Here is a 15,429-nt window from a genome sequence, read left to right as displayed (position 1 = left end):
AGAGTTTCGTATCCTGAGCTATTGAACATGGCCATTGATCTTCCAATCAGACTGCCCTTCAGGAGGATCTTCTGTTGCAGCAGCAGGGGAGGGTTCTCCACCCAAACCTGTCCAGTCTCTGTCTTCTTGTGTGGAGATTGAGTGGCGGCAGTTGGGACAGCTTTTGACCTTCCGCCCGAAGCCTGTAACATTATCTTGGCAGTCAGGTGTCCCTCCACCAAAAGGGTATATGCCTGTAGTTAGAAGAAATTTGTGGCATGGTGCACAGACAAGTCTGTTGACCCCCCTTTCTGCCCCTCTTTCAGAGCTCTGTTGTTTGCTTTCTCTGGCCCAACTGGGCTCAGCTATAGGCACCCTTAAAGGTTACTTATCTGCTATCTTTGTGTTTTTGAGGTTGCCTGATCAACCTTCTTGGTTGAAGTCTGCTATGGTTCATAGATTCCTTAAGGGTCTTACCCATATATTTCCTCCATCCCCATTCATTATATACCAATGGGATTCATATTTACTTCTGACATTCATAATGTGCACTCCTTTTGAGCCTCTTCACAATTGTCCTCTCAGGCTTCTGACATTAAACGACAGCCTTCCTTGTGGCCATTACATCCGCCCACAGGGTGAATGAGCTGCAGGCATTGTCATCTAAGCCCGCCCTACCTTTCCATCTATCCTGACAAAGTGGTACTTTGCACTAGGGCTTCCTTTTTGCCAAAAGTGGTCATGCGCTTTAAGGTCGGCCAATCTATCACCTTGCCTACATTTTACACTGCCCGCCCTCCCCCCACATCCTTCCAAGGAAGAGGAGAGACTCCATTGCCGGGACCCAAAAAATGCCATTGCCATTCTACTTTGATCGTATAAAAGAGTTCCGGGTGGGTGATCAATTCTTTGTGAGTTATGTGGGTGCAAAGAAAGGTGGAGCAGTGCAGACGCAGACCATATCCCAATGGGTCGTACTCTGCATTAAAATTTGTTATGCATTGATTAAGAAGCAACCCACTGAGGATTTGCTTGCTCATTCTACCAGAACTAAAGCTGCAACCACTGAGTCAGCATGCAGAATTCTTGTCCTAGATATCTGTGAGGCGGCAACGTGTGCATATCTGTACACATTTACTACTGCCTGGACAGCCAGGTCTGTAGGGATGGGCACTCTGCCCCTTCAGTACTGCAGGACTGTCTTGTGTGATCTTAGTTTACAGGGTTGGTATTGCTTGATTATCTATTCTAAGGTAAGGAATGTTCAACTAGATGTCTTTATGAGATGGACAAGTTACTTTTTGTTCAGTAATGTCTTTTCTGGTAGAGACAATATCTAGTTGCAGATTCCTTACCGACCCACCAATCCTTCCCGCTTTGCAAACCTATTTCTGTGGACAGGGACTCCCTTTCAGGGCCATAGTTTTGAGGCAGCAGTGGTCAGTGGTCTTCGTGGCTCTACACTTCTGATGTGAAAATTTGTGAAAAGAAACTGACGTCAGCGCATCGCACTATTGGCTATATAGGACCTGTGACGTTATATACGGCACGGGATGACACCGACAGTGGACGCACAGCCGATCAACATCAACTAACGGTGTGTAGGGCTACTGCTCAAAAAAAAAAATTTGAAGCTAAGTAACTTGTCCTTTAAATCCAGTCGATGATTCTTGATCCTTATTGAGGGGACAGATGGGCTTCAAAAGATTTGAAATGTATTATTGTTGTTAAAAGGATCCATCAAACGGAGAAGTTGTAATTATACCTCTGCATGCTCTCACAATTAATGAAATAAATTTGATGAAAAAAGTCCTATGACTATTAATAAGAGATGCATATACCATATGTCTCAGCTCTCGTCTAACACTTGGCTACACACTGAAAAGTATATCATAACACACTGCATGCCCCAAATGCACACACACAGTGATGCACAACGCAGCTGTAGCTTGTAAGTAGCTCAACAAGTCTGGTATCGGAACAGGAAGCCCAGGTGCGGGAAGTGCTTATATGCTCCCAGGATTAAGGTTTGTCAGAATTGTATTTGCCTCATGTATGCCTGTTTTACCCTTCATAGTTCTACGTGGCTTAATAGTAGGTCCCTGCTTACATTACATAGAATTTAAGCAAGTGTATGTATAGCTAACATTTTGATTATTCATTCGGGATCCTGTATATTTTGTTATTGAAACATGATGACGTTACAGTTGCAAGCAGTTAGGATAAGGACTTTAATCCTAACAACCATGAATAGTGTTTTCTTCTTAAGGATCTCAAACTTATATTTGACTTCAAATATGTTTTTGTTGATTGGTATTCGTAGTGTGCTTGTTTTTGCATTTTACGCTCCTGCATTACTTATATACTCTGTTTTCATTGCAGTTTCTGTGTGGTGTACTTCAACGCTTGATTATGGTTATAGCTCTTACATTCTATCCCTTTCATTAAACTCTGCCCATGCTCTAGATAGGAGCTTTCAAAGTATATGATGAATAAACACATTTCTATTTGCCATCAAAATGTTATGCTGTCGGATAAATATAGACTTGAGTACAGCTAAATCTGTGTTTCTTTCCGGGCAGTAATCTAAACCAGATTTTTCAATGCTCTTTTTTTAGGTTGTGGATTTGATCCTTCCACCCTTAGTTTCTTTAGTCAACAGTCAAAATGGTAAGACTGACCACATGAACTAACTTTCCCTACATTATGCATGTTTTCTGTGATTATGCTAGATTGTGGTGACATTGTTGGCATTTTGTCTTTCTAGTGGAATGGAGACTCTTCAGTTTGCGACTGTTAGCAGAGACCACATCACTGCTTGCGAGCCCCGAGGTCATTGCAGGGGAGAGGGGGGCGAGCCAGGACTCAAGCAGAAAGTTCTTGTCCCTCGTTAGGGATACGTTGATTCCACAGTGAGTATAGCTGCCCTGCATTCTTATTCAAAGGTACCTGGGGAAGATGGCCTGGGGGCGGGGGGAGTTGCTCTGGAATTACTTAAAGAAAGTCTTTAGGCTTATCCCGCTTTTTAAAGGGCCTTATAATGAGTGCCTTGGTAATCCTAAATGTGGTGGAAAAAAGAGATTACATTTTAATTAGTATTATTAGTCGTGCAGATTCACTGCTTGCTTTCCACGTGCATATTTCAAAAGGCTATGTGTGCACAGCCAAAAGAAATAGTAAAGAGGGAAAATATGCAGTACTCAGGTGCACAAACTCCATTACCTCAGTTCATACCTCATACTAACCTCTCAGATTCTGAATGATATGGTGATCCTGACTGGGGAAGGGCAGCGCCTCACTGCATCAGTATTTCCTGTGTGTATTAACTGGCTAAAATACCTTGGCACTCAAAATGAAGTTGACAAACTTGGTTATTGATTTAAACAAGGATGTTTTTCCTTAAAAGTCAAAAAATATATAATAACTACAGGTAAACACTATGTTCCATCTTAAAATATTCATCATGTGCCTCTACAGTCCGAAATCTTGAAAATAAAACGTGACTACATAAACAAATCTTTTATTGATAAAACAAGAAAACATAGAGGACAGGTGGTCAGAGATGCATTTCACAGTCAAAACCTAATTGGAGGAAGCGTTGGCATAAAACCAGTCTGTAAAAAAGGCAGTAAATAAGACACTAGCAGTTAAAAATGTATTAGGTTATAGGATTCGCCAGACTGTTTACGAAAAAAAAGTTAGAAGGCTGGACCAAGATAAACAGGATTGGGATAACACACAAAGAGGATTCCATCCCAGTTGCTCAGTACTTGACAAAGTCTTCACCCTGGCATCATTAGCCCGGAAAGGAATTTTTAGTCCTAACAATAAAATCTTCTCATGTTTTTCAAACTGTCCTGCCGCATTCGACCGTGTTGATCATGTGTGGCTCTAGACAAGATCACAGGCCTGGAAGATTGATGATTCATGATTAAACATAATACAGTTAGACAGCGAAACCTTGGTTCCGGTGAAATTATCATCTAATGGTAGGCACAAATCTCTACAGCCAACCGTATTAACAGCGGTGCATTGTGTCATCATGTTGTTTTCTTTGTACTTCTTCAGCCTATCCAGAATCTTAAAAGGTTGACTTCACCAATGTCCTACTGGGTATTTCAAAAGCATACTAAATAATTTCCTATTTTTCCAAGATGGCTGTTGTGTTTTGTGATGAAACACGGGTTGTGGCATCATGTCACTCATCGTGACAGCCATTTTGAAACTAATGGAAAACATTGTTTTTTACAGATTCTAAATGCTTATCGCAGTGCATGATGCAACATGAGGCCGCAACACCTCACATCTTACAATGCAGTGGTCATTTTGAAAATATAGAAAACATTGCTTCTATATATTCTAGGAGTGTTCCTCTTTTTGATACGCAGATGCGGCCTACATTGATATGACTGGTCACTTATTTTGGCTTTGGCAGTGCTGGCAGATTTTAAAAGCCTCTGACATTGGTAAAGCCAATAGCAACAACCACCATGACTCAGGAGAGGAGTGGCGTTGGAGGCAAAAAAACATTAAAAAAAGAATAGAGTTAAAAAGGCATGGTGTGAGAGCTATGTTTCAGGGGAGGGGCTACACAGAATAGGGAGGAAACCACCCTATCCAAGGCACACTATCAACACAGACAAAATTGAACCATTGAATGAAAGAGCCGAAGTGTTTTGCAAATTATGAAACCAATGCTGCCTGCAATAAACAGCAAAAACTGTCCATAGCGAGACCGCAAAAATTACTTTCTTCACTACTTATTATACACCTCGCCTGAAGATCTTGAGGGGTTTGTGAAGTAGAAAACCAATCAAAATTGTTTGTGCTGCTTCTGTGCCTTGAGTTTAGAGATCATCGACCACGCAATTTTCCATTGTCCCACACTGCTACACCTGCGCATAAAAACATTTCTGGGCGTAATCTTCAACGAAGGATCTTGTAGGACTAAACAAGCACTGTCACACTATGCTTCTTTGGCAAATGTAATCAGATCACGAGTCACCTTGTGAAGTTTGGGCGGACTGCTCTGCAGACAATTGGAGGCATACTTCAGATTGACTTGGAAATGTAGACCTGTGTGATCCCTAAAAATCATTGCACCGGCAAACTGAAATACCTGAACTCAAAGCAGTGCTTAATTTGTGCTTGTTGTTTCCGGTGCTGAGCACCGGCACCTATTTTTGAGGGCCGGGGCTTATTCTTCTGCCTCAAGCATTTGCTGTGAGCAAAAGACACACATGGGAAAGACGGAGGAAGAGAAAAACGAAAAAGCGTCACAAAGGTAGAAAGCTGCAAGAGTGAGCTGAAGGGGCAGGGAGGTGGGTGCAAATGGATTGAAGGGGCTCGAGATGGCTTCAGGATTACGCTGCCTCAGCATGTCGTGTTCCCACATTTAATTGCAGCAGCCGCGGGTTTAAGAAGAGGGCTTTGAGCACGGCACTTTTTTATTTACAAATTAAGCACTGACTCAAGGGTCTCAAAATACAAACTGGTGCATTAAAGGTAATGACGATTTGTATCAGAAAGAGAATAATCTTCGAGTTTTATTCAAGAAGTGTTTAGATTGTTTTTTCCTTCCTGCTGTATAATAACTTTAAGACAAGCTATTTTTGTTTTTGCCTTTTCTTTTTTGATTTTTTGTGTTATGGTTTTATCCCGCACCATAAAATGCACTATTATTAAAGATTAAAATCCATTACATATGACCCATGAGACAGAAATGCCTAAAAAATGCAGATAAGCACTCCGGGCCACCAGAAAATGCTGTGAAGCCACGCAAAGGGTAGACATGTGCTATGAAATGTTAATTATAGGACCTATATCAAAACTATTTCTTTGTTGTTAACCTTGAATAAAACAGGCCACGGTGTGATCTGAATGGACGGCAATATTTCCAGAAAATAGATTATCTCAACGTTAACCAGTTGTATTCTTTCTTAATGTTCTCTGTATCTTACAAAACTGGTTTGCAGATTCAGATTCAGTGATAAGATATGCAGAAGGCATTTCTCTCAATCCTGCAAAAGGTTCTAAAGAAGCCGAAAATGTTCATTTGTGCCGCAATGTATTTATATCTTTGGAAAGTAAATGTAAAAGGCAAAAGAAGATACATTCACTGATACAGTGAAATTATATTCGATTTAATATGAAGCAATTTATGTCAAGTTCCAGGCGGTATTTAAATATATCTAGTTACTGGTGTTATAAAAGTATATGTTAGCTTTGTAAAACAGCCATTGGCAAAGACAATAGGTCTACCTTTGGTAAAGCTGCGCGAAGGTTATCATTATTATTAATTTTTCGGCAAGCATATACCACAAAAATAAAAGGAGGAACGAAAAAAGAGAACATAGCGTCATCTAAATGTGGTAATAACATGATTGTAATAAAAATTGTAAACTTAAGAAGCATCAACCATTGGGTATAAATTTAATTGAAGGGTAAGGGTGCTTCTGAACAGGAATGTGTACTTAGACAAAGTATAAAAACAATTTTTAGTTTTTTTCCAAGTCAAAGGAAAATTAGATTGTTTTTGGTGAAAAGAAAAGTCACTATTGTGTTTCAATTACTTTAGCCTCAAGGCATAGTTTAAACACACATAGACGACTAAAAATGTATCCAAACATGGGCAAAGCCAAAAGGTCTTGCCTCTAAAGTGCAGAGCTATTGGCTTTGCCAGTGCTTTTTTTGCAAATGCATGTATGGACATGTGTGAAGAAGTCTAGACATGTGCATGTGATGGTAGTTTTGAAGTGGGTTTTCTACTAAAAAAAAAAAAAAAAAAAATCAAAAAAGGTTGCTGGTGTTATGGCGCATGAAAGGCATGCGCATGCATTGTGACACTGTTGCCCTTTTTTATTTTAACAGTGTAACATGACAGTCGCCCATGTTAGATTGATAAATTAATGTATTTTTTTTAAAAGATGAAAACAGGCATGTGAAGCATGAAAACTTTGCAAGAGGCCCAGCACCATTTTGCAGGGACAGGTGGCCGGCATCGGGGACTAAGGTGGAGTGGTATTAAAGGAGGGGGATTGGGGGTGAGCATGAGTTTGGGTGGGGTAATGTTGTAGGGTAAGCAGCAGAACCAGGAGAGAGAAAGAAAACACATGTACTTCCACAAAGTGTGTTCAAAATAAAGAAAAAGTAGGTCCCTAAATGCAAGCAAGGCCTACACTGGTATTATACAAGTCAACCAATCACAACACTGAGAGACCTAAATGGTCCTGTGCATGAAATGCACATGAATAGGGGGGAAAGCTGTTGCATTAGCAGTAATGAAGGGAGATAGACCACAAAGCCATCCAATTGTAAGCATGGAGCTGACCATAGAAAAAAGGCATCTAACTGTGAGAACATCGCTGACCCAAAGCTACCATAAGTAACTTGTGAAAAAGAGGTCTGACCACGCATTTAAAGCTGTATGTAGCCGATACTGAATGCAATAAAGAATGGAATGAAAAGGTATTGACAAAGTAATGTATTGGTCTACCAGACCTGGCACTGATTTGTATTTCTTATTAGGTAGGTGTGCACGTATTGAGACAAAATATAGTCACTCCCTCTATAAGAGAGCCAGAGGCGGAAGTGGTATGACCTACCACCCACACTGTTGAGCGGAAGCAGAATGTGAATTATTTTTACATTTTCCATGGATAAAGAGGGTTCACCCTCCCAAGGGTCTTGTCCAACCTTAAACATTTGCCTGCAAGCTCCATTGAATGGGGAGCTCAGATTATATAATAAAGCTATAAAAGTTGTTGTCCAAGAGTTATGATGAAAAAAGGTATGTTTGTATATTATTTTTTATAAATCCATGCCAAGTATCTCAAATCACTGTCATGCGCAGTGTGTCTGCCTCAGAATCACTGTCACGCTCCCAGCAAAGCCGACTGTCCCTGTATGATCACCCAACTATTCATCATAATTGATTTCAGTGTGCTCAACTTGTGAAAACCTGTACTCACTGGGCAGGCTTCCACCAGAGACAACATGGGCCGTGTGACAACAGAACCATGGATACCGGAGCCACAGTGAATGTTTATATGGGATAATAGCGTCAAAGTGGAATATTGAAACATTTGGGGTATTAAAAATTCAAACCAAATAACATTTGGGTCTCACGCTGGAGCAATTTGACAGTGGATGACGAGATCGCACTCAAGCTGGGACAACTGCCTCACCAGCACATTTAGAAAGATAACGCTCAGAAATATGCACTGGGTCAAACAAACACACACACAGCTGAGCCGCACATATTGGAACAGATGGGTCAGGAAAACAAACGTATTGGGACAGGCGAATTGCACTCATTTTGACATCTGGATCGAACACAGAGGACCAACAGGGTCACACAATCGTACTTGGATAGATCAGAATAATACACTGTAACAATATGGACTCATAGGCAACAGCAGTTTAACAACCAGAATCACTTAACAAATATCCACAACGTGTAATGAGTGATATTTTTAGGGTCACATAATTACAGAATCATACACAAGGCATTACATACCTCGACCAAAGATGTCAAGCATACACGCAGACCCTCTGCCCTACTTCAAGCTGGTCTCTGAAGGACACATATTGTGCAGGCTTAACTCTGCTATCTGCACACTTGAAATCCCTTAGCTTGATCAAGTGCTGCAAACTAAACCTGCCTGATTGGCTTTCAGATTGTTTGTGCGTTAATGATTGCGTCTCAATAGGCATGTCCGTGCTGCTAAGTTGTACACAGCTTCTCCATTGTGTACTCCTATGGCTGCCGCTAACTTCAAAACGAAGGAAGCTTTGCCAAATGCCAGAATAGGCAGCCTCGAAGCAGCATGAACGTGGAACAAGTGATATCCAGAGGTAAAGGTGCTAGGAGTCCTGCTATAGATTGTGTAGCAGCCTCTCCTATCTCTCTTCAGCCCAATTAGGTAGAGTGCAGCAACTTTGTATTAAAAGCATTTGGTGTTTTATGGATTTTTACTGTTCCTGTGAGGGAATTTAGTTTTGTGGAAAGGTGTAAACATATAAAGTAAGTTTGAATGGGGGTAAAGTATGACAATTCCGAATCTGCCTGTTTACATCTAGGACTGTGCTGCAGTTTAAAGTTAAATAATGCATATTATCTGATAGAGACTTCTGGTTGCAGATTCCTTACCATAGAATTTTCCCCCAGGCGTCAGACTGGATCTGGAAATTCTTTCTTCAAGCAATACCCTTGTACGTCAGCAGGTGGAGTCGTTCGACTTCGCGGGCGTCGTTGGCATCGTAGTAGCTGTGATGATGTCAGGAGTAGTACATAAACGGCGCCTCAGCGCAGTGATGTCAGTTCTTTTTTTTTTTCTGCGGTCTGCCAAGCACATGGAAGCCTGGCGCTCGACTCTGCGTGCGTCCCAGGCTCGCTCGAGGGGAAGGTCTTGAGACCTCTTGCAGAGCCAGCACCATTCTTCTACCTCCAAGTCTTCAGGCACAGGTAAAAAGAAGAAGTTGAAGCTGTCTAGTCACCCTCCGACTTCACTCTGTGGTTCGGCTGTTGCAATGAGGGAGGAGCGTCGATGCTCGAGGCCTCTGTCTGTTCCACGCTTCCCCGAATTTCCAGGAGCCGGAGCGACCCCTGCCCGATTGAAAGAGTTTTATGAGGCCATGTGCCTCATTTTTGGGGCAGGCTGGCCCCAATACGGCGCCTTTGGGCCCAAGGGGTTCAGTCGGGGGGCATTTGGGTTCCGCGCCGGCGGCTTCGGCTCCAGCCACCAAGGTCCCCTCTGGATCCGCACTGACGACGGTCGTACCACTTAGACCTTCCCTGGGCCCCGGTTTGATTGTCAATGCTCCAGACGTCAGTGGTGCCACAATCAGCATCGGCCCAATCCTCATCCCCGACGACTCGGAGTCGGGACGGTGTCGGCCGACGCCGTCTCTGTTTTAGATGGGGCCTACCCATCCCAGGTCAGATTTGGACACTTGTTCTACGCGTACAATTCGGGGAAGGATTGGAGGGGTCCCTGGACCCTTATGAATACCAGGATGACCATAATTTGGACTGGGCACAGGAGTTGGGTGAGGCCAGTGGCCTGGAAATTTCTCCAAACACTGGCATGCTGTCTCCTCCTACCGTGGCTACATTGGAGGGTGCAACTTATTCTATGGTGGTCAGTAGGGCGGCTGAGGTCCTTGGTCGGGTCAAATCTCCTGACAGAGGTGCTTCAGCCAGGGGCTTCCACATCTGAGCCCCTTCTGCCATTCAATGAAGCTCTCACTGACATCCTCTTGGGTACTTGGTCTAAACCCAACAAAGGGGCTCCCGTGAACAGGACTATCGCATGCCACCATTGGACCGTCCCAAACGACCCAAAATTCCTATCCCAACACCCCACACCTGAGAGTCTTGTCATCCATGCTTCCTCTTCCTCAGGCGCATTTCCTTCCGTACCCCCAGATAGGGAATCAAAAAGGCTGGAACAATTTGGGAAGAAGATGTTTTCTTCCCCCAGTCTCGCTCTGCGGTCTGATAAAACTGCATGCCTTTTTAGCCGCTATACCCACTCCCTGTGCGATACGGTTGCGCAAGTTCTGCTGCAGATACCGGAGGAGGCCTGTGCTATCGTTTCCCAAGCTGTCACCGATAGGAGAGAAGCGGCGAAGTTCACGATCCGATGTGGGCGGGACATGACTGACTCTCTAGGCATATCGTTGCTACGACGGTGGCCTTGAGGCATCACGCCTGGTTGCGTACTTCTGGTTTTTCGGGGGATGTCCAGTAGTCTCTTATGGACATACCTTTTTATGGCTCCTGTCTCTTTGGAGACAAGGCGGTCTCGGCCTTGGAGAGGTTCAAGGTCTCCCGGGCTACAGCTCTGTCTCTTGGCCCCCAACAGTCCACCTTTCGTCCCTTTCGTGGCCACGGAAGGGGCTCCCTGTCATGTCCCCAACCTAGCCACCGTGCCACACATGCTGTTTAGCCACTGCGTGGCTGGGGATGCGGAATCCCACGTGGGCGTGGGACAGGGAACCAGATGTCTGCCTAGTCCACCTCTGCCCCCGCTGCAGCCTCCAAACCCTCCTAGTCTGTCCTCTCACTCTGATCCAGTTGGCAGTAGGATTTGCCATCACCTGCCCCACTGGGAATCCATCACTACGGACAGGTGGGTTTGCAGATAGTTCGATAGGGCTATTCCCTCCCCTTCGAATCTGCCCCACCAACCATGCCCCCATCAGTCAGCCATCTTCCGGAGGGTCATTTGGCACTTCTCCGCCAGGAAGTCACAGCTCTCTTGGCCAAGGGAGCCATAGAGAAAGTCCCTGTACCAGAAGTAGGTCGTGGATGTTATTCCCGTTACTTTCTGGTGCCGAAAAAGGACAAGGGCTTATGCCCTATCCTAGACCTTTAAGACCTCAATTACTTCCTCAAGAAGGAGAAATTGAAAATGCTCACCTTGTCTCGGGTCCTGTTTGCCTTAGACCCAGGAGACTGGATGGTAGCGTTGGACTTGCAGGACGCTTATTTCCACATTCGCATCCTGCCTGCCCACAGACGTTACCTGCGATTTGTAGTAGGTCATGAGCACTTTCAGTTTACCGTGCTCCCCTTCGGCCTTACCAGCGCTCCTTGGATGTTCACGAAAGTGATGGCAGTGGTTGCTGTGCCGGTTAGGGGTTTCAGGCTTCCCCTACCTCAACGACTGGTTGTGGTAGGTGGACTCGCCCCAGAAAGTCGTCTCTCACCTTCAGATTACGGCAAACCTCCTGCACATGCTGGGGTTCACTATAAACATGCCGAAGTCACACCTGACTCCCTCGCAGATGCTCCCTTTCACTGGAGCTGTTCTGGACACAGTGCAGTTTTGGGCTTATCCTCCTGAAAAGCGAATCCAAGATATTCAGGCTATGATTCTGATCTTTCAGCCTCTGTCTTGGGTTTTGGTGAGACTAACTCTTAGGCTGCTGGGCCTAATTTTCTCATGCAACCTGTTAGTGACGCATGCCAGATGGCATATGCAGGCTCTGCAGTGGGACTTGGAGTTCCAGTGGGCGCAGCATCAGTGGAATATCTCCGACATTGTCCAGATTTCAGAGGGGACTGCGAAAGACCTGCAATGGTGGCTTGTGAATCTGCATTGGGTCCACAGCAGATCCCTCTCCCTTCCCCAACCAGATCTCTCTATAGTGACAGATGCGTCACTTCTAGGTTGGGATGGCCACATGGGAGAGGCAGAGATCAGTAGCCTCTGGTCTTCAGCGGAGTCTGGGCTCCATATCAATCTTCTGGAGCTCCGGGCGATCAGGCTTGCCTTGAAAGTATTTCTTCCCTCTCTCAAAGGGAAAGTAGTCCAATGTTCACAGACAACACTACAGACATGTGGTACTGCAACAAACAGGATGGAGTAGGGTCCTATACCCTTTGTCAGGAGGCACTACGCCTCTGGACATGGCAGAAACATCGGGGCATTACCCTGGTGGTCCAACATCTGGCGGGCTCTGTAAACGCCAGAGCAGACAAACTCCGCTGTCGATGCACAGCCGATCATGAATGGCGTCTCCATCTGGAGGCGGCGCAAGGTCTCTTTGAGCAGTGGGGGAGAGCCTTGGTTAGATCTGTTCGCCTCTGCAGTGAAGGTGCAATGTCAGTTGTTTTGTTCATTGAAGTTTCCAAGGCCGCACTCGTTCAGAGACCCTTTTCATCTCGAGTGGAACTCTGGCCTCCTTTATGCCTTTCTGCCTATACCACGTCTGCCCAGAGTTCTCAAGAAGATCAGGAATAACCGGGCCAAAGTTATCTTGGTGGCTCTGGACTGGGCACAGAGAGTATGGTATCCAGAGCTATTGAGCATGGCCACCAATCCTCCACTGAGACTCCCTCTTCGGGCGGATCTTCTGTCGCAGCAAAAGGGGGCAGTTCTCCACCCGAACCTGTCCAATCTCGGCCTTCATGCGTGGAGTTTGAGCGGCGACAGTTGACGACTTTTGATCATCCACTCAATGTCTGCGATGTTATTTTGGCAGCCAGGCATCCCTCCACCAAAATGATATAAGCCTGTTGTTGGCATAAATTTGTGGAATGATGTACCTGCAAGTCTGTTGATCCCCTCTCTGCTCCTCTTTCTGAGGTTCTTTTGTTAATTTTTTCTTTAGCCCAGCAGGGCTCTGCTTTGGGCACCCTTAAAGGGTATTTGTCAGCTATTTCGACCTTTCTTAGGTTACCTGATCGGCCCTCACTCTTTAAGTCTCCTATATGTCAGTCGATTCTTTAAAAGGTCTCACCCATTTATTTACACCCACTCCATTTATCTTGCCTCAGTGGGACCTCAATCTTGTCCTTACTTACTTAATGTGTACTCCCTTTGAGCCGATGTGCAATTGCCCTTTACGGCTCCTCGATTTCAAAACTTTCTTTCTTGTTGCCATCACTTCTGCTCACAGAGTAAGTGAGCTTCAAACTCTTCCTTCAAAGCCTCCATTCTTGTCTGTGCACTCTGACAAAGTGGTGTTGCGTACTAAGGCTTCCTTCCTTCCGAAGGTTGTTACGCCTTTTCATGTAGGCCAGTTCATCACCTTGCCTACTTTTTATGAACCTCCACATCTTTCTCATGAGGAGGAGAGGCTCCACCGTCTGTACCCAAAAGGAGCATTGGAGTTCTATCTAAGTCGTACTAAAGATTTCTGGGTGGACGATCAGCTCTTTGTTGGATATGTGGGTGCGAAGAAAAGGATGGTGGTGCAAAAATGTACCATCTCTTGATGGGTACTTCTTTTTATCAAGATGTGCTGTGCTTTGGCCAAGAAGCAACCCCCTGAGGGCTTGTGCGCTCATAGCACCAGAGCAACTGCTGCTTCCACTGCATTAGCACGAGGAGTTCCTGTCCTGATATCTGCCAGGCCTCTACGTGGGCATCCCTGCACACGTTTGCTAAACATTACTGCCTGGACAGCCAGGTCTGTTGGGACGGCTGCTTTGGTTGTTCGGTCCTGCAGGACTTTCTAGTATGATCTTGGTTCGCAGCTCACCACTTGCTTGGGTATCTCTTCTAAGGTAAGGAATGTGCAACTAGAAGTCTCTATCAGATGTACAAGTTACTTACATTCGGTAACAATATATCTGGTAGACACATATTCTAGTTGCAGATTCCTTAACGACCCACCCATTCTCCCCGCTTGCAAACTGATTTCTAGGGGCAGAGATTCCTCTTCAGGTCCTTAGCTGTGGTGCACCAATCTCAGTATTCTTAGCAGCTCTGCACTTTGGCGTGGAAAGTCGTTAAAAAAAGCTAACGTCTCTGCGCTGAGGCGCTGTCTGTATACTACTCTCGACGTCATCACAGCGACTACGACGCCAAAGACGCCCGCGGACTTCACTGATGCCAACTGCCGATGTGCAAGGGATTGCTCGAAGAAAAAATCTCCGGATCTAGTCTGACGCTTGGGGGAAAATTCTAAGGTAGGGAATCTGCTACTAGTGTATGTCTCTACCAGATATTTAGTTACAGAAGGTAAGTAACTTGTACATATAAAACTTAAACAGGAAAAAAGTATTTCTTATTCTTTATTATTCATTAGCTTGTCACGTTGCATGTCAAAACACAGGAGAGTGTCAGCTATCTTGGAATGTTAAAGAATGAGAAACCCAGTTGCTCGAATCATTGAAGAAATCTTTTTTTTTTTTTAAACATTTGCAGGATAAGTTAGATGCTTCCAGTCAAGCAGTGCAAACGTGTTTAACAGTAGGCACAGTTTCCTGCTCAATGGGTGGCTTCTCTGGCACCATCCTGGTGCATTTGCTTGATATATCATTGGCATCCACTTTCTTTCTTCTGCATGAAGGGAGATAATTCACAGGATTGATCCAACTAATGCCATGAACCACCTAAGTCATGGGGTTGTCTTCCCCCCAAAACACTTACCCCTTGCTATAGCCTATAATTATAGATGTTATGTACCTAAGTGACAATAGCGACAGAAGCGTAAACTTGGGTAGGAACAACATAAGCCAGCTCAGATTGTTTCCTCCACTCCAACCACTTTAAAAGTTAAACAGACGCACTTTTCTTCCACCACCCTAGTCAATAATGCATTTTGCACTCATGATCTCAGGAGGGATATACCCTACAGATTGTAGTTTCAGGTTATTCAGTCCTTCTCATTAAAAGGATTTCAGATGAATACATCTTTTGGGGCCTTCATTTAAACCTAACATTTTTCATGAGCCATCTTTTCGACCCCAGCCTGCTTGACCTTTGATATCCCTTACTTGGAATGTGGTGTTTATGGTGGCCTTACCCTTAGCATGTTCAATGTGTCAGATTAAGTACCACAGCCTCTTTTCTATATAGTATTTTGCAAAGAATTCGGTTTTTCAAGTCAAGCTCTTTACATCAAAGGTAGTTTCAGGGTTGAATATAACTCAGGTGATTTTGTTGCCATTTTTACGTCGAGCGTAAGAGTTCATCCTCATGTGTACTTTTA

The 15,429-nt window shown here is 44.5% G+C and overlaps 1 protein-coding gene across 2 annotated transcripts in view; it reads left to right on the top strand.

The window, feature by feature from the left end:
* The window catches only part of ULK4 (unc-51 like kinase 4), a 1,615,551-nt gene that overhangs the window by 837,115 nt on the left and 763,007 nt on the right, over positions 1 to 15,429 (top strand). For both annotated transcript variants that reach the window (XM_069211486.1, XM_069211487.1), the window contains exons 28-29: positions 2,598 to 2,649; positions 2,747 to 2,891. In XM_069211486.1, coding sequence (XP_069067587.1) covers positions 2,598 to 2,649; positions 2,747 to 2,891 — 197 coding nt within the window. The remainder of the gene's footprint in view (positions 1 to 2,597; positions 2,650 to 2,746; positions 2,892 to 15,429) is intronic.

Source organism: Pleurodeles waltl, chromosome 10, assembly GCF_031143425.1.
Source record: "Pleurodeles waltl isolate 20211129_DDA chromosome 10, aPleWal1.hap1.20221129, whole genome shotgun sequence".
Taxonomy (NCBI): domain Eukaryota; kingdom Metazoa; phylum Chordata; class Amphibia; order Caudata; family Salamandridae; genus Pleurodeles; species Pleurodeles waltl.
Note: the sequence above shows the minus strand (reverse complement) of the source record. Positions and strands in the feature narration are given on the sequence as shown.